General features: G+C 36.5%; 1 protein-coding gene across 1 annotated transcript in view; it reads right to left on the reverse strand.

Moving 5' to 3' along the window:
* The window catches only part of fgf14 (fibroblast growth factor 14), a 131,669-nt gene extending 111,983 nt beyond the window's left edge, over nucleotides 1-19,686 (reverse strand). The window contains exon 1 of the mRNA XM_042763871.1: nucleotides 18,870-19,686. Within this exon, the coding sequence (XP_042619805.1) occupies nucleotides 18,870-18,960 (91 nt within the window). The 5' untranslated portion in view covers nucleotides 18,961-19,686. The remainder of the gene's footprint in view (nucleotides 1-18,869) is intronic.
* Between the last annotated feature and the right edge of the window lie 639 nt (nucleotides 19,687-20,325).

The following is a 20,325-nucleotide window of genomic DNA, read 5'->3' on the forward strand; positions in this document are numbered from 1 at the left end:
CACCTGCACTCTCCACTATCTGCGACGTCACTCGCAATTGACACAAATCGTGCGTGTTGCCAATGGAGACGAGACACTGTGGTTGTTAAACAATTAAAACTAATTTAGGACCATAATGTGTAAAGTCCTGCAAGTCACCTGTAGGAGAAAAAGACAAGTGTAATCTGTGGCCACAGAACTGCAGAATATGAACACAATGCTCAAAGTCTCTCGTTAAGCGTTTTCCTCTCACAGAAAGCCATAAACACTTAAAATGGCTTAGTGTATTAAGATTGTACTATAATTTGTAAGATCAAATTCGATAAACCGTTTATTAATATAATGTACAAGGCAAGCAGATGAACACAATATGAACACAATGTGTAAACTTTCACTTTTCCTCCCATACAGCGAACGCCTAATGCGGACGTAACGGACTACGATTATGAAGACCAAATTTAAAATAAGTCTTATTGTTGATGTCTGAGAGTGCAAGTGCATGTCTGCAGCCAAACACTTCTCGATATTGTTCTTACAGGTTAGAACAGACCATGTTGCCAATTTCCAGTAATAGCAGTCTCACCATGGAAACATAACACTTGTTCAGTGCTGCAAAACAAAAAGAGCTGTACATAAAAATATTAGTGTCGCTTTGAGCCTTTCCTTAAACATTGTAGTTGCAACAAAACTTGTTGTTACAGGATTCAGACAGGCCTTCATGGGCCCTGTATATCTCTTATTGACAAGGTAAGCTTGTACCTACTGAGTACAGTTTTATTCACCAAAGGGGCCTGCATCTTTACAGTGAAATGCCTGATAACCATGAGAAACATTTCATGTCAATACAATGACAGGCCATCATGAAATGAATTTATCACAATATCCTGATTTAAAATGAGTCCAAACTTTGAACAACACCATATTGTATTATCGATTACACATTGTTCTGTGTATTTAATCAGCTTGCCGGTGTTTAAAAAAAAGTAGAGGGTGCTGATGTTTAGGAGTCTTTAGGAGGACTATAAAAGCTGATTTTTATGTCGACCAACCAACAAAAAAAAAAAAAACCTAGAAAATAAAAATTTATAATTCCTGATACTTCTAGGAGTTAAAACGGTAAATGTATTATTTATACCTATCATAACCAATTAGACACTATTTTAGGACCCTGTTGCATGCAAACTACCATTGTATCTACTCATTACATTTCTATGGTCTTTTTTGCCTTTTGATCTGGAAGAATATTCAAATTAAACTTTTAAATTTTTTCTGTTCTTTAAAAGCTCAATGTCACCTTTAATCATTTTCCATCTGTCTCTTATTCTCTCCTCCTCCTCTCTATGGTCCCCTCTTTGTTTGAAAGCATCATTATTAGCGAAGGTACTTAATTAGCCCTAGGGCAGATGAGTAAACACTAACAGTCCTCTAAATAATAGTAATTATCTATAAACTTACAATTAGCTGTGCTATGACACCATGTGCAATGGTATCATTACCAATGACAGTAAGAAAAAAAATGCCAAGGGAATTTACTGTAGTAAGAGTTATAAGTCTTATATAGTTTGAGTAACACCGCAAAAAGAATTGCGGAATAACTTAAGCAGCCAATAATGCAGGAATAATAACTTCCAAAAGGTCAGCATAAAATGTTGACAAAGCTATCTAAGTGTAAACGTAAGGCTACAAAGCACAGGGGATGTCAGTGATGATGGATGAATACGAAACTTGAAGACTAATGCAATTTTTCTTAAACAAAGCAGTTTGGAGTTGCTCCACACAGCTTAGAAGCAGTGCTGCAAAAAGGCAGACATATTCTGTGAGAGGCGGTGTTACAATACTGTCAGCTGCACTGCAGCAAAAATTACACAGCACAACCTCCAGTAGCTCAGATCCCTGAGTAGACTGCTGGAAAAAGAGAAGGAGAGAGAGAGAGAGAGATCTACTACTCGCACGTACAGTATATAGTCAAGCTGAGAGACAACTGTTTGCTTTCACACAATCCTAACAGCACTACAGTCACCCGCATGGTAAGCCTGACAGCTAGCGCAAGCAAACCTAGCACAAGCTACAGGCTAGGACAGAGCTAATATACATTCAATAATATTCAGTTCAACCAAAAACTAATAAACCGATACTACAAAGAGAAAAAAAACACCTTAGCCTATCAGCTGGCATACGCTTTGACACACTGCGGTAAAATCCTGAAACAGTGATGCTACTTTTGCATGCAGTAGGCTATTTCAACAAAAAAATCTGTGTCTTACTCACTGACACAATTAAGGTTGTGAAACACTATAGAAACATTATAACTGGTCATATATCCATAGTTATAGTGCTACCAAACACACTTTCTGTGTTTTAAAAAGCCAAAATGGGTACCTGGATTGCAGTCCCTGAAAAAAAGTATGTCAGGTCATGGTAGTCTGCTGCATCCTTCATAACTCAGTATAAAAACGACCCACAAGAACACATGTTATAGTCTTAGTGATTTACACATCTGGGATAGTAAACAAAAAACTGATAACCAACCAGGGTTGATCCATGAACAATCTTAACCTCAGGTTACACCTGAAGATCTGAATCTGTATTAAGGGCTAAAAGTGTCATCTAAATAAACGTTAACTTTGCTGAAAAAAAATTAATCTGCTGAAGAAATCAAAGAACTCTTTTGAATCTGGATCAAAAAAAAAACAGAAAAAGAAAACAATAACCTAAAATAATATGTGGTATGATGAGACGGCATCATTTCAAGCTTCTATTTTTATGGGCAAAGAGAAGAAAAACGCTCTTTCAGAGAAAACGCTCTTTCAGCACAGTCACTCCAACATTAACCTGAAGTCCATGAAAACAACAATGTCTGGCTATGAAACCGAGATACATCTCATCACCTATTTATGATCCACTATCCATGCTCTTGAAGTTGGTAGGAGTCATTGCAGTATGAGTCGTCACAGACTCTAATGTCTAAAACACATGTTGCAAATTGTAACGCTTACATAAATAAGTGATCTCACAAAACATTGCATTCTAAAATGTGTTGCAATTTGTAACGCAGGTTAAGCAACACAAGTATGTGCTGCATTCTCACCACAAGGGACAAGACACCACTGCAGAAATTAGCACAAAGTGTCTGCTACGGTCATTTTTCTCTTTTTTAGGTCAACCACTGTCATGCCACAGCAACATTTTGGGCAATTTTTCAAACATTCACATCTGCGTTTGAGTGTCTGGCCTATGAATGAAAGAAAATTGCCAAATACATGTAGTGTGGGGGGAGGGTCACTCCAAAATCAATGCTGTCTGTATCATTCACAAGAGAAGTGGCGTATGGTTAGGAGTCACTATAAAGCTTCTCAATGGGTGATTCGCATTGATGACTACATAAGGAAAACCCAGACGGGTTGCAGAGAAGGAGGAAACTCTGTAAGCAGTTCTTACAGATGAAAAGACCTGGCTGGTGCAGAGGAGTTGTTTGATTTCAACAGGGTGCAGCAACCATTTTAACAAAAGGAAAACAAAGGTCTCTCACACACAAAAATCATAAAACATATGGTTATTTTTTCTGTTATTGTTGCATCTGTTGTTATAGGTCTATGCTGTGCCGATTTAGGGGTTTTCCAACTTATTAGAATGTTGGTAAAGGAAAATAAAAATCAATCTCACACATGCCTGTTTACGTCACCACTATTACAGCTTAACTTTGCTCAGTTATATCAGAATATAAAAGGTACTATTTTCAAGAAGGTTATGTAAGTGAAAGCTCCATGTGCTACTAAATTACTCCATTATCATGTGGCCTGAATCAAGCCTGATGTAACAAACATACAGGACCTATTCAGGCAATGTGATTACCACAAATTACATTTCAAAGGAAATGATGTACCAAACCATTAATCATGAGGACACAGCCAAAAACAAAACAAAATAAAACAAAAAATATCTCATGCTCGAGGCATCTGATAGGCCCTGGTCATGTTAATAAAACTGTACAGGCAGTTTAGAGTTTGTGCAGACAAATCAGGCTCTCATATGCTTACTGCATATTTCTGCATATGTCATTTGAAATTTTTCTTACTTGACACATGAAATTAATGGGTTAGCATTTGCCTTTGTGAAAACAGTTTATTAAAAATTACTGTCAGGATATGGGTAAATTTCAGAATTTGCAAAACAATAAGTTGCACTGGAATTAGAACTGGAAAGACAGAATAATTTACTAAATTGCAGTTCAGAGAAATTCAACACAAAAATGAATATTCATTAGTGTAACACAAGTTTTGCAACAACACTTAAATAATTACATGATTAAGTCTGATAAATTATGATTATTTGTTCCCTGATATGTACAAAACATTTTTCTCTAAATAGTTTTTTATTTTTTATATTTAGTCATATAGCTCGACAGTGTCCACCACATTGTTTTCAAATAACTTTATTCAAATAAATATTGGCATATAGTATATATATTATAGCATTCTGGGAAATAAAGTAGTGATCCACAGACATTGAAATTCTGACTGATTAACTATTTTCAGGTTATTACTGATGTTAAAATTCTATATTATTTTGTGTAAATAAAAAAAACAGTAAAAACTAAAATTAGTTATTTAAAATATTACAAGTGAAATAAGGCATAACAACATTATAATGTACATTAAGATGGAAAAAAATGGATGTTCATTCAAATGATTACATTAAATCATTAGTGTTTTTAAAAAAATTTAATTGAAAAGAAAAGAAACTTCAATTGCATGTTACATAACAGGAAATGTAATCTAAATATGAAAATAGAGCAAATAAAGATACATAATTAAAAATCCAGAATTTAAAATTGTGTAACATTGGCCAATAACAAACATGGTACCAATATATTGTGCTTCCTTAAAATAAAGTGTTTTTCATGATCCATAAAATGTCATAAAATTAATGAAACAAAAGATATAGTATACAGTATACAATATATAAAATACATAATATCATCTAATATTTCTGGAAATTTGATAAAATGTTTAGAGGTAATTTATACTGAAAAAAAATCTATGAATTGCTTTCATTTTTTTTCTATTTAAATTTTTCTTTAAATTATAATTACACTTCTCCATTTTGTGTGCTTCCTCGATTCAAATTGTATGAAATTAGAATTTAAAAGGCATTCTCAATTCAGTTCTGAATGGCACACAACCATTCTTACTGCAGCATCTCTGATCCAAAGCTGAGCTAAAACGTGGTCACAATCACAGAATCACTGTGTGACAAAAACATTCCTTGTTCATATCATTCATTTTAATTTGATTCTCTATCATAAAATGTGATCTGTGATACTCTGAGCGAAAGCCTATTGCTTCATATGAATCCATGTCCTGGAGCATGGAGAAGCTTGTGCACAAAAAATCAGAGCACTGTACCGGATAATGACTGCATGGAGCTCATGCTCAGTCATGTGACCGGGACTCCAGAGTCGAAATAGTGCTGAGATGTGTCGTGGGTAAAACAGAGACAGGTTCAACAGCATAATTCCCGATCCCACTACAGTAGCCCAGGACATGGAAGACTGCAGAAACACTAGTACTGGGAACCTGGGACCCTGAATATTGCCACATGATTTATTGTGGCAGTCTGAAACATGCTGTTACAAGCCATGAGAGGATGATCCACTTTAATCAGTGGGGATCGTTTCTGACAACATAAAAAAAAAAGGTTGAGCACACCTTTGTTAATGTCACAGTTGCGATATATTGTATGTGCATGCAATGATGATGATGATTTATTGCCGCTGCATGTGATACGAATGCATCACACCTCAGCAGACAGAATAAAGGAATGACTTTCAAAGATCATTTATCTTTGAAATAACAAATATGACTCCAGAGAAATACCTCCTGATGAAATAAATGTGATAGCTTAATAGATAAAGGCTAAATATTACAACTGATAAGTAACAGCATATTGAATGCATTCAATAAAAGTACAACACAGATTTATGTCTTCTGCAGATTTTAACGATACTCAGAACTAAAGCATAAACATGAATGTAATCTGAATTACAGCCTTAATAAAAGTATAGTAAATACTGTAATAAATTAATGTTTTAACATTTAACTCGAGCTATTTGTAACAAATTTGCAAAACAGTACATATACATGTAAAAAATGAACATTATAATTTAAGTGTGGATATTTTTTTATTATGCTGTAAAGTTTAGAACTTTAAACTTCGCTTGTAATTTGTGTGAAGCTTTTTGCTGAATAATGAATTTGCAAAAGAAATTATTACATAGGAAACATAATTCTTTTTATGCAAAAAATGTTTTTATTTAAATCAGAAGATTTCCTATAAACTAAGAGAAAGAGGTATTTGAATCCACATGAAAGCAAGATGTTGCACTTATGATATATAGACAATGGCAGATTCACACACAAGGATGCTCACATACTAATCCAGACTGTAAACACTGATGGAAGTACAGAGAGCACTTACTTTGTCCTCTGAGGGTATCAAGGCTAATGCCACCTTCCAGGGCAGCCGGCCAAGAGCAGTCAAACTCTGCCGGCTTTGTTGTGCTGTGTGGTGCTGCAGCATTGAGCCACAGGAGCAACTTGATGGCAGCTTTATGTAAATGTCCACTGCATCTAATGTGTTGCAGAGGGGCCATGGTCTGTCTTTGTTTTAATTGGACTGCTCTATATGTAAAGTTTATTCCATTAATGGGGCCACAGAGAAACATGAGACAGACCAAGTATATTATCGGCAAACACAGCTTTGAGTGCAAGAAGCACTTTTGGAGACTAAGAACAACTCTCTAACCCTGCAGCATGCTGCAAGTGCAGCAGTCCGTTACATCAGACGACTGAGACACTGTGGGCTAATTTAGAAAAATAGCTCAAAAAGTAGGACTTTTAGTCGTACAACAACTAGCTAAAGTTTCATTTCATTGACACAGTGGAATTATAACTGTTGTTGTCATCATGACAAAAAAGAGACTGTATGATAATCTTTTTCAGCTCTTTCAAATTAGTATATTTTGCAATATAGTGGATTTCAGATATTACTCCAACAGCAAGAATGTATTCTGCACAAACATTAGAATTGCATGAAGCAAATATACTTCAGCAATATTCTGATATTACACAACCCAGCAAGATCTTTTTTACCCCTTATTGCAAAGTGCGCAAGAAAGACATTCAGTAACAAAGAGGTGATGCTGACATGAGCTACAGAAAAAGAAAAAAATACTGTTTAAGGAGCCAACAGTTTGGGAAAGTGATGAACAGGGAGAACAGGATTCATTTTGCCACTATGAGAAGAAACCCAGCTGTGCTTTATCAATTAAGACATACTCACTGTCTGCAATGTTTCCTGGGTGATTCTTCATTTAGAGGCAATTGACTACTTGAAATCTTGAAAAATGAACCTTCTTCATCACGATATGATCATGACCTTCAAGTGGATTTCAGTTTAATATGTTGGGTGGATTTTTTTCCACATTGTGTGTGATGGTAATCAGAGTTAACTATTAAAATACTCTGGCTAACTCTGGTTTTCAAAAGTTAAAAAGACACAATAGACTAGTCAGGGTAGCATATTTCAATTCTGACAGGAATGAAAACTAGACTGAGGGATAGAAGTACAGTGCAATCAATGGATTGTACAGTTGACGAAACGTCTTTCTAAAAACCAACTTTCAGCAACCATAAAACAGTTTTTTAAAGGTGTGAGCTGAGAAAATGTAATGATCTAGGACCTTTACAGTGTGTGCCATTGTAAAGGCTGTAAGTCTATCCCTCATAGCCTTGTTTTCATCTGCATTAAATTCAATATGACAACTATGATTACGGTCTATAGAAGCCATGTTATTTATTTAAAGCTATTATAATCTAACTAGAATGATTGTTAAAGAAAACTTTTTTAGAAAAATCATATTACATATCCTGTACAGTATTTTGTCTACATATGATGAACTTCTAAAGTTTAGGGTATAATTTACAAAATTTGCACCCAAGTCACAGAGATGCTTTACCTGTAGCTGCTTTACTCTAATGCTGACAAAAAAGTAACTCATCTACCACAGATAATACAAAGGGTTTATGCAAAGATCACATGGCTAAAAAAGTATTTTCCAAAACTATGTTTTTAAAACATTATCTTAGCAAACACATAAACACTTTTCAAGACTTCAGTTTCCCCCCAGTAAAGTACTGGAGTTGTATGTGATAACAAAAAAAAGGACCATCAGGATTTCACTACTAAGAATCAATGTGGACAAAGATTGTAACAAGATCGAGACACTGATATTCAGGAAGTCTTCTAAATCAAACAGTGTTTGTGCCAGCAGAAACTCTGTATGATACTTAAAACTCTTTTAGACTTATTAACTGAACTAAATGGCTACAGATCTGTCTCTCTGACATATTCCACTTAATATAAGTTTAGAGGAAACTACTTTAAAACTTAAGCTTGCCAAGCTACTCATTATTTAAAGCATTTTCTACCATTAATTGCTCAAGTTTCCTTTATTTTTCTACTAAAAACTGGTGACTCAGAAAGGTTTTTTTTTTGTACCATTTAGCTCAAGGTGCTGTATGTAAGTTTTTGACTCTACTAAAGCATAAAAATACCATAATATGTTTGCAGATATTTAAGAAACATGCTAAGTTAACATACTTGTTTATCTGAAACACAATGCTACAGTCAGTTATTCTCCTTTGAAAATGTGCATTCCGGGCCGGAATTAGGGATGGGCATATCGATCCGAAGTATCAATATACCGATACTGATGCGAGTATCAAAAGTATCGATACTCAAACAAAAAATATTGATACTAAGGTGTGTTTTATTTACCAGTTTTATTTAACAAAAAAAAAAAAATAATGCACTGAATTGGACGAATAACCTATGTTAGCAAATAATTGTGTAGGACAGAACCATTTTCCTGCTCATCTGAACATGCGCATACGTTGCAAGACAGAACCAATCCATTCATTTCATCAGATCACTCACGTCTGACAGTGCATTCAAACAGGGCTGCGATTCCCAAAAGTATCATAAGAAAGCATTAAAGCTTTTGGAAAGGCAGCAATGAACAATGCTTATCAGAAAAAAACAACAACATATGTTTGAGTTATTTCATAATAAACAAATTGAAATTAGCCTAAATAGTTTGTGCAATTACATTTATTGAAATTGAACGTTGAAAGATAATATTGATCATGCTCTGTTCTGTAATGTTAATATAAATCATAAACTGTCAAAAAAAGGTTGCATTTTATGCATTAGTTTACGGTATTAGTTTTGGTTTGTGAAACCCGCCCACTGCCAGTTTACCCAATCGTATTTCAGCATGCCGGGTTGCCAGTTGGTGGAAAACACAGCGTATTTCATTTCATTCATTGTCAAATGCGCTTGTTCCTGTTAGTGTCATCAATCTGGCAACCTGTGTGTGCGTCAACTCTGAGAAGGAGGGGCTGGTTGAAAAAAACCCTCTCCAATATTTTGAATCCTACATACAGCACCTTTAAAATGGACAAATCAATTCACTAAAATGAATCAGACTTCACAACAACCCTTGAGAGAGAACGTTCAAGATTGTATCTGATTATTTCCTAAGCTCACTTGTGTACAACACAGTGTAACAAATAAAGGTATACAGCATTTTGTCATGCTAAAGGAAAAAAACAACTACAATACACAAAAGACAAACTGTTTTGAAATCAACGTTACTGTCTCGCTACTGAAAATGTAGTTATAGGTTAGTAGCATTGCTGGCAAGCTGCTGTACTGTTTGTTGCTAATAAGTATTCCACCACGACTGCATCCAACTGTGGCATATTGTCCAGTCACATGACTAGTTAAAACGTTGCATTGCTGTGCATTTGCATAAAGTTGAACTCTACTCAACTTTGGCGCATCGCCAGTGGTCACATATGTCGTCTCAAATCACCAACTGTCATTGAAATGAATGACTTCTGGTCACTTTGTTGCTGTGAATCACTCTCAGTGTAAATGCCCTGAACAGGCAGTTTGACAGCATCCATTCCACTAATACCCTCTAGTCTCTTGTCAGTGATGTCCCCTTTGACTTAGTCAAGAAGTCCCTGATTAATGCAACAGGCAAGAGGTAGTTACATACTTAGTCTGTTGAGAGGGAAACACAAAGGAAACAATTAGGAAGCTAAAAAACAAGTACACCTAAAGACTTCCAAAAAATACAATCCTATGATTGGATAAGTATGAGATATGTACATTTTGAATTTTGTAATATATTAAACTATTTTGTATTGTATTATATAGATTATACAAACCCGATTCCAAAAAAATTGGGATACTGTACAAATTGTGAATAAAACAGAATGCAATGACGTGGAAGTTTCAAATTTCAATATTTTATTCAGAATACAACATAGATGACATATCAAATGTTTAAACTGAGAAAATTTATCATTTTAGGGAAAAAAAATAAGATGATTTTAAATTTCATGGCATCAACACATCTCAAAAAAGTTGGGACAAGGCAATGTTTACCACTGTGTGGCATCCCCTCTTCTTTTTATAACAGTCTGCAAACGTCTGGGGACTGATGATATAAGTTGCTCAAGTTTAGGAATAGGAATGTTGTCCCATTCTGGTCTAATACAAGCTTCTAGTTGCTCAACTGTCTTAGGTCTTCTTTGTCGGATCTTCCTCTTTATGATGCGCCAAATGTTTTCTATGAGTGAAAGATCTGGACTGCAGGCTGGCCATTTCAGTACCCGGATCCTTCTTCTACGCAGCCATGATGTTGTAATTGATGCAGTATGTGGTCTGGCATTGTCATGTTGCAAAATGCAAGGTCTTCCCTGAAAGAGACGACGTCTGGATGGGAGCATATGTTGTTCTAGAACTTGGATATACCTTTCAGCATTGATGGTGCCTTTCCAGATGTGTAAGCTGCCCATGCCACACGCACTCGTGCAATCCCATACCATCAGAGATGCAGGCTTCTGAACTGAGCGCTGATAACAACTTGGGTTGTCCTTGTCCTCTTTAGTCCGGATGACATGGCATCCTAGTTTTCCAAAAAGAACTTCAAATTTTGATTCCTCTGACCACAGAACAGTTTTCCACTTTCCACTTTTTCCACAGTCCATTTTAAATGAGCCTTGGCCCAGAGAAAACGCCTGTGCTTCTGGATCATGTTTAGATATGGCTTCTTTTTTGACCTATAGAGTTTTAGCCGGCAACGGTGAATGGCACGGTGGATTGTGTTCACGACAATGTTTTCTGGAAGTATTCCTGAGCCCATGTTGTGATTTCCATTACAGTAGCATTCCTGTATGTGTTGCAATGTCGTCTAAGGGCCAGAAGATCACGGGCATCCAGTATGGTTTTCCGGCCTTGACCCTTATGCACAGAGATTGTTCCAGATTCTCTGAATCTTTGAATGATAGTATGCACTGTAGATGATGATAACTTCAAACTCTTTGCAATTTTTCTCTGAGAAACTCCTTTCTGATATTGCTCCACTATTTTTCGCCACAGCATTGGGGAAATTGGTGATCCTCTGCCCATCTTGACTTCTGAGCGACACTGCCACTCTGAGAGGCTCTTTTTATACCAAATCATGTTGCCAATTGACCTAATAAGTTGCAAATTGGTCCTCCAGCTGTTCCTTATATGTACATTTAACTTTTCCGGCCTCTTATTGCTACCTGTCCCAACTTTTTTGGAATGTGTAGCTCTCATGAAATCCAAAATGAGCCAATATTTGGAATTACATTTCAAAATGTCTCACTTTCAACATTTGATATGTTATCTATATTCTATTGTGAATAAAATATAAGTTTATGAGATTTGTAAATTATTCCATTCCTTTTTTACTCACAATTTGTACAGTGTCCCAACTTTTTTGGAATCGGGTTTGTGTTATTTACTATATTTTATTAAAATATCAAAACATCATAGCATGTACACATATCATATCATATATCATATCTGAACAGAAAAAGCAGGGGCCTTGGCAGATAAGGCAGCAGAAGCTTTGTAAACGGGACTGTAATTTTTAAAGTGCATTTATGGCAGTACTGCAGAACATCTAGATTTTCAAGGGCACCTTTACCTGCACTGGACATCACTGTATGAAAAGGACTGTTATATGGATGAGGGTCAGATTGGCCGTGAAAGTGAAAGAGTATCGATTACAGCAGATGCCTAGATTTGATTTTGCTTGTTATTTAGTTGGATGTACAGAAAAGCATGAAGTCCTTTAGCTATAAGCATTTGTAGGATGTGAGATTCAAGCTGACAAGGAAATAGCAACTCAAGGTATTAGCACATTTTTAGCTGCTCAAACTGCACACAATCAAAAAAAAAAATAATTTCAAAATGCTCAAACACAGTTACAACAATAAGCACAGTAGTTGAAATGAATTGTGAACTATCAAGGTAATCATATTTATACTATGTTGTGTCCAAACACGATGCAATAAACCTACAAGTGATCTCTTGCATGTAAATCTGAGTTCAAACTAGCCATGAAGGTAATGAGCAAAAGTACTGTTGCCTGGTTTCAACCTTTGCAGCTTTGAGCTAACCCACAGTAAAATCGTATTGGTCCAAAAACCCGCTCCATAACTATACAGTTTATTACACATAAAATATGTTCACATTAACTGTGATTGTGTCACATTGTGTAATACTTTTACTGTATGTAAATTACTTTCACTTGAAAACATCACACTTGATTAATAAACAGTGTTAAGCATTATTAGATACTACAAATCTTATTAAATTTAAACTGTTGTTAAAATTCTGTCCTTTCAAACTTTACATTACTCAAAGAGTTCTGAAAAAAGTATCATGGTTTCCACAAAACTACAACTGTTAACTATTAAACTACTACAACTGATCTCAACATTGACATAAGTAATGTTTCTTGAACTCCAAATCAGCATATCAGAATGATTTCTGAAGGATCGTGACACTGAATACTGGAGTTATGGCTGCTAAAAATTCAGCTTTGTCATCACATCACACTTGAATAAAAGGACGGGCCCAAGTCATATCTATGGAACAAGCAATTATAGAAACATGGCCAATGAGAATATTGTACCATGTACCAACCACCCTCTATTCTACTGTACAGTACACTGTAAAAAATAAGTGTAATTTTAACTGTTTAATTTAAAAAAAAAACGCTATGGGAAAAAGGTTTAACAGTAAGTTCCCATACTATATACATGGAAAAACTGTAAAAGATTTAATCAGACATTTCATGTAATTTTACAGTAAAATCCTGTTAATAGTGCAGTTTTTAGAAGTAAAAAAGAACAAATCAATGTATAATTTACAATCAAAAACAGTAAACGGATATTCCCAGAATTCCCTGCGTGGTACACCACATTTGAAAGAATTTTGTTTAAAGGTGCCGTATGTACGTTTTTTACTCTACTAAAGCATACAAATACCATAATATGTTTGCAGATATTTAAGAAGCATGCTAAGTTAACTATCTGAAAAACAGTGCTAAAGTCAGTTATTCTCCTTTGAAAATGTGCGTTCCGGGCCGGAACTTCCAAAAGGGTCTGGCTGCAGACTTGCACTTGCACTCTCAGACTTGCATTTTCAGACTTGCACTCTCAGACACTTGCACTTCCGGAAGTGACATTACTTGCAGTCTTTATTTTATATTTTGTTCTATTTATTTATTATTTTTTGTTTAAATCTCTCAACATTTTACAACAGCAGAAACTAAATTACGAAGTCATTTGCAATCGCCACTTGCACTCTCAGCTACCTGCGACGTCACTTGCAATCAACAGAAATCGTGCGTGTTGCCAATGGAGACAAGACGCTGTGGTGATTAAACGATTAAAACTAATTTAGTACCGTCACGTACAGGGTCCTGCAAGAAAAAAAAACAAGACCCGCAAATCCGTGGCCACAAAACAGCAGAATATGAATGCAATGCGCAAAGTCTCTCATTAAGCGTTTTCCTCCCGTAGAAAAAACAAACACTTAATATGGCTTAATGTATTAAGATGCTATTCAAATATCAAATTCAATATGGTTTATTAATATAATGAATAATGTATAAAACATGGCAAAACATGCGCAAAACATGGCACAATGTGGCATAATAATAGACTAAGAAGATAAAGAAGAAACTCAATATGCTCCTCTTCATTATTAAAATATACATAAACAATATGTACAGGCAACCAGGTGAGCCCAGAATAAATGCAACATGCAAAGTTTCGCGTTTAGCGTTTTTCCATATAGAATAACTGTCTACAGCTCTTTTATTTCTTTGTCTTTGTCCATTAAGCTATGTGTTTTGTTTATAATGATTTTCTACGGGAGGAAATTAAACGCTTAACGAGAGACTGCGCACTGCATTCATATTCTGCTGTTCTGTGGCCGCGGATTTGCGGGTCTTGTCTTTTTCTTGCAGGACCCTGTACGTTACGGTACTAAATTATTTTTAATCATTTAATCACCACAGCGTCTTGTCTCCATTGGCAACACATATGATTTGTGTCGATTGCAAGTGACGTCGCAGGTAGCTGAGAGTGCAAGTGATGATTGCAAGTGACTTCGTAATTTTGTTTCTTTTTTCTTGTCTTCACCACCTTGCTGCTGTTGTAAAATGATGAGAGATTCAAACAAAAAGTAATCAATAAATAGAACAAAATAAAAAAGACGGATGTCACTAGCGGAAGCGCAAGTGTCTGAGAGTGCAAGTCTGACAATGCAAGTGCAAGTCTGCAGCCAGACCCTTCTCGGAACTTCGGTCTCTGTTTTGGTTTGTGAAACCCGAACACTGTCAGTTTACCCAATTGTATTTCGGCACCCCGGGTTGCCAGTTGGCGAGAAACGCAGCGTATTTCATTTCATTCATGGAAGCTGGCAAACGAAAGGGGTCAGAGCATCAATCTGGCAACCTGCGTGTGCGTCAAGTCTGAGGAGGTGGGACCAGGTGAAAAAAACTCTCTCCAATATTTTGAATTTGGACTGCAATACCTAGTTCAACCACTCGGTGTCAATCCTACATACAGCACCTTTAAATAATCATGTTTATAAATAGTTTTTGTTATCAGTTATGTACATTTGGGCTTTATGTTACGTCTTATGTTGTTTGATGAAAGTTTATTGCATTATTTAAGTATCATGTGTGTTACCATGATGGTGTTTTGTGTTTGCAGGAATGACTCTGTGCACTTTCTATATATTAGTATACACTTCTGCTTGTGACGAAGCTACTTGGGATGACATTTGATTCTTCATGTGGCTTTTCCTTTTCCCACCTGCATTATTATGGTGGTTGTCAGTACGTTAAAGGTACAAAACAGATTTTAATAGCAGTGTGTGTTGTTGAATTTACTGGTTTACATTTAAATGTTCTTGTTTGTAAATTACAGTTTTATACTGTAAAATGTAAAACAAAAATTGCCGTAAATGTGTTTACAGATTTTCTGTATTTTTTACAAAATTATTCTGGTAAAAACTAAATAATTTTTTTTTACAGTGTAGTAACCACACAGCAACACACTAAAAATCACTCAGAGCATCTTACTTAGCAACTGCATAGCCATGCTCAGGCAACCACTCACAATACCCCATCATAAAACCGAATTCTGCACATAAGAACTGTTTTCCTTAAAGCAAACTATTTGTTTATTGTATGTGACAAAAATGGTGTTTATAATGTTTCAAATTCTAGTGTTTCCCCTATGAGACACATTTTTGAATTTTGAATTGAGAATGAAACGGCCCTGACAAACTTTTAAGCAGGGTTTGAGGAAGCTTTGATCAACAGAACAAAAAAACAAAAACAAAAAAAACTAAGGATGGCTTACGACTGGGCTGCTATCTCAGATTCTACTGATAGTCAGTGAGAGTCTGCATAATGAGACATAATGCATCCATCCCACAATAAACAGAGTTATAAACTAGAGGAACAGCCAGATAAATGGACTAATGCATCATGCTGTTTAATTCAGCAACTGGATGTCACATTATTTCCACACAAAAAAGGGCTTTGGTGCAATTTTGCTGCAAGCTGTTCTTGCATAATCTAAAGACAACTCAAACAGTCTTGCTTCTGATTTGTGTGTCGTGAACCAGCAACAGACATTTCCACAAATAAATGTCAACACTGCAAATTCACATTACTGTTAAGATCTATGGTATATATAGCTACTGGTCTCACCTTAAAGGAATAATTCACACAAAAATGATCATTCTGTCATAATTTACTTACCCTGATGTAAGTAAACCTCTATGACTCACTTTTTTCTGTGGAACACAAAAGAAGATATTCTGAAAAATGAGTTTTCGTGTCCATACAGTGAAAGGCAATTGGGTTCAAAATATGGACATAATAGTTGAAGCATTCATCAAAATACCTTCTTTTATGTTTCACAGAAAATAAAAAGTCATACAGATTTGAACTGACATGAGGGTGAATAAATGATAACAGATTTTTCCTTTTTGGGTGAACCATGCCTTTAACCGTTTCAGTAGTTAATACAGTCTAAACTGAATGAGTGTATGTTTCTTTGACCCTGTAAGTTGTGATGCAGAAACATGCAGTAAAAAAAAAATATTTTTTTACAATGTTTGTGTGTGCGTGTGTGTGTGTGTGTACCTACTTAACCATATTTTGGGGACTAATTTGTACCCAAAAGTGAGCAAAACCTGACAAAATCATCAAAAACCTCCATTTGGGGACCCAAAAGTTTGTAAAACTGGTATAAAAATAAAGTAAACAAAGTTTTTTTGAAATTGTAAAAATGCAGAAAGTTTTCTGTGAGGGGAAGAGTAAGAAGGTAGGGGAGAGTTTAGGTTAAAAAGTGTACAACTATCTGTTTATAAAACAATAGAAGTCTATGTAATGTCCCCATTTAGATAGCTAAGTAAACGTGTGTGTGTGTGTGTGTGTGTGTGTGTGTGTGTGTGTGTGTGTGTGTGTGTGTGTGTGTGTGTGTGTGTGTGAAAGCTCTCTCATTTAATATTATTTTGCCACCAGAAGTCACAGCAGGATCCAGTCTGCCAATTCTGAACAGAGGAATGATCTAAAAGTGTTATGACAAACTATTCTATAAATAAATGCCATCTGAGAACAGATTGTCTATGTGAAAGCAAATCATATGAGTATTATTATACACTCACAAAAGAACCTAAAACTAAGCTACATCCATTACAAGCATTCATGAATGAAAGGTTATATGCACCCCTTCGCTTGCATCCCAAGAGAGGAAGCTCTGTAACACCACACAGATTCCAGCAGGTTGAGAACCAACCTGTGTCTACCTCAGTCCTACAGCATCAGCAAACACAAACCGTCACTGCAGTCCACAGTGCCAAGTGCAAGACTTTGTCCCTGCCAGGAAAACATTAGCCAACACAAGGCTATCAGAAAGTGCCATCTGCTGGAACAGAAGGCAGCCATTGAAACCACTCTTTTAAAACTCTGGAAAAACGTTGCCTGTGACTTCTTCCTAAAAAAAAAAAGAACCAGGATCAAGGGAACATTACATATAAGAAGTCTATAACTGATATGACTGAGATAAATACTGAGATGAATTCTGTTGAAGACAACAGAACTAAACTACAGTGATTACACTTCATGCGGCCCCTGCTGCATGCTGTGTTTCTAAAAATACAGTCTGTGTTCCGTAGACTATAACCAGCAGGCCCCAGCAGCACTCTGCTCTCTTCATTAATGTTATGCAGCTAAGACCGTAACAGCCATGGTAAACTAATCAAAAACCTCATGCTTTGCTACTTCTAATCACTGACAGAGTAAAGAAAATGATGGTTTCATCTCACTACAAACACGTCACCCCGGACATTACTGCTAGAGAGAGAGACAGTCACTGCTGGCTGTGATTAAACTTTCGTCCTAAACTGCATTTTACACTAACAGCTTTCATTTGAATATAGATTTGCCTGATAAATTTGCTCTTTGCTTATTTGTAACCATTAAAATGTCTATAAGATTTCATCTAATCAATTAACTAGTGCTATTTCAAATATCGTTTAGGTCCTTTCTATCAAAAAGCCAAAAAATTGTTCTCAAAAGTTGGTAGAGCAATATCAATAATCACTGCACATCAGTGCTTCTGGAATATACAATGATGTGGTATAGTACTATGATAAAACCAATTACAGTGTCAAGGATGACAGATCGTCCATTAAACTACAATGGAAAAATGTGTCATGTCAGCATGGGAAAACTGCTATGATCTACTACGCTGCAGTGTCAACGTCTAGGAAAAAAGGTGTCAACATCAACTTAGGACTCCCACCCTTCCCCTCACGCTCTACATAGTATTCCTTTGTGTCCATATTTGTCAACAGCTTTGTTCAAATAAAACTGCGCAAGTGTGCCCTGCAGACCGCCTTGTTGTGATTAGTTTTTGGGCAATGTGTGTCTAACAAACTGCATCTATCTTGCTAAGAAACAACAGGGTAGTTGTACATGTTTTGACTGGAATACACTGCAAGCTAATAATCTCCTCATGAACAAGTGAACAGAAAGAGACAACTGACATGAGGTCTTTGCACTGCACACAATCACGTAAGAATAATTGCTGCACAGGAAAGCCAGAGAGCAGCATCACTTTAAGGGATGCAGGACTGAGAAGGATGCTGCAGCATCCCTGAAACGAATGTGAAAGCCTGTTTCACACACATATGGCCCGAGTAAGACTGTTCAACCTTTCTTAACACTACATACCTGTGGGATTTAGTTGAAAAAAAGTTGCATGTTAAAGCCTCCGGATGTAATATTGGTCATTGGTCTCACCACTAGAGCTAAGTTACCCTCAGCTTGCCTGCATTCACTGACTTGCTGCACAAATTTGACTGCAGATCAGTACACACAGAGGGGAAGAAGACGCAATGGTACTTACCAGTTGGGTTCTTGTTTTTCTTAAGACTCTTGCCACAAAGACACTGCAGCATATGCGTTCCTTTGCTGAAAATGTTCCAAAGAAACCACATTGATTTGGGCGAGGAGCGATCCAACAGCTTAGACACCCTGATAAAGAAAAGATCCCTGCGGTTGCATAATAAGAAGAACACAATGGGATGCTCAGTTTTCCAGTAGTATCATATAAAAATATGTAATACTATCCAAGCGTCTTCATGCAAGAGGTAAAATATTCTCTTTAGACCTGGCAAAACAAAGGTATTCTTCTTAGTAATAAAGGTTGGTCGGTCATAAAAATAGATACTCTATAAATTGCATGTGCTGCAGAGGGGGAACGTGCAGCCCGTTCTAAACTAACGTGAAAAGACACGGCGGATTCTTTGCGTTTCCTATTAGTTCATCACTCAAATGAAGGGTGGATGGATGTGCACGGCATCAGAAGCCTGGAGGGGATGCATCCCATTTAAAAGCAGCGATACCTCCGAGCAAAAAGCACATTTCCAGCATCAGCTCAGTGTTGCTCAGGGAAGTCTTCCTAAAACCTGCTGCTGCTGCTGCTGCTGCTGTTGCTGCTGCTGCTGGTCAGTAATATCCATGAGCTTTCATCAGTGTGAAAGCACTGCACTGATGCTGATGCTGAGGATGCGGTGGGAGTGCGGCTTGATGTTTCACCGGTGCATTACTGATCCCGCTGCCTCCCGAAACATCTCGCACGTATTGCTCTTTGCCTTGTACCTGTGTGGGATATAGACAAGAAGGAGGAGGGGTTGAATTGAAAGATTGCCTTTCCATTACGTAAAACACGTGGTTTGGGCTCTGGCATATCACTGACGTTTTCGGCATTTCAGCATAGAGTAGCGTTGGAAAATCCGATGCATTTTAACGAATCGGTTCATTCGATTGAATCGTTTCATTGTTGCGGTTCGCTTGAAAAGTCAAATGCCAGATTTGCCTACATTTTCCCACGTTCAAATCTTCTCAATGAAAGAAAAAAAAAAATTACAGTCTTACTCTCAAAAGGATTTACAAACATTTCGTGAATGGAATCGGTTCCTTTGAACGGCTTGAATAGACCTGTTTGGTTGAGTCATTATTCAAAAGTGTTTCACGCGCGGCATTTTACGTTTAATTCGTTTGAAGTCAATAGATATTTGGCTAAACGGCTGTTGTATTCGATTAGGTAGGCTATCTGGAGAACATTGGAGAACGTAGAAATGTTCTAGAAGGAAGAAAACGCTACTGAGGGTATCGCGTCTTTTTTGCAGCATGGCGGTGTACAGTCCTGGAAAATAAAGGTTCCAAAAGGTGGTTTTCGTAGAAATTCCATAGAAGAAACATTAAGTGAGCAGTTTTTCTTAGTGTGAAGGACATTTTACAGTTTTCTGAAGAACCATTTTCCACTAAAGAAACTTTTGTGCAATGGAAAAGTTCCATGG

Source organism: Cyprinus carpio, chromosome A9 (genome assembly GCF_018340385.1).
Source record: "Cyprinus carpio isolate SPL01 chromosome A9, ASM1834038v1, whole genome shotgun sequence".
NCBI lineage: Eukaryota > Metazoa > Chordata > Actinopteri > Cypriniformes > Cyprinidae > Cyprinus > Cyprinus carpio.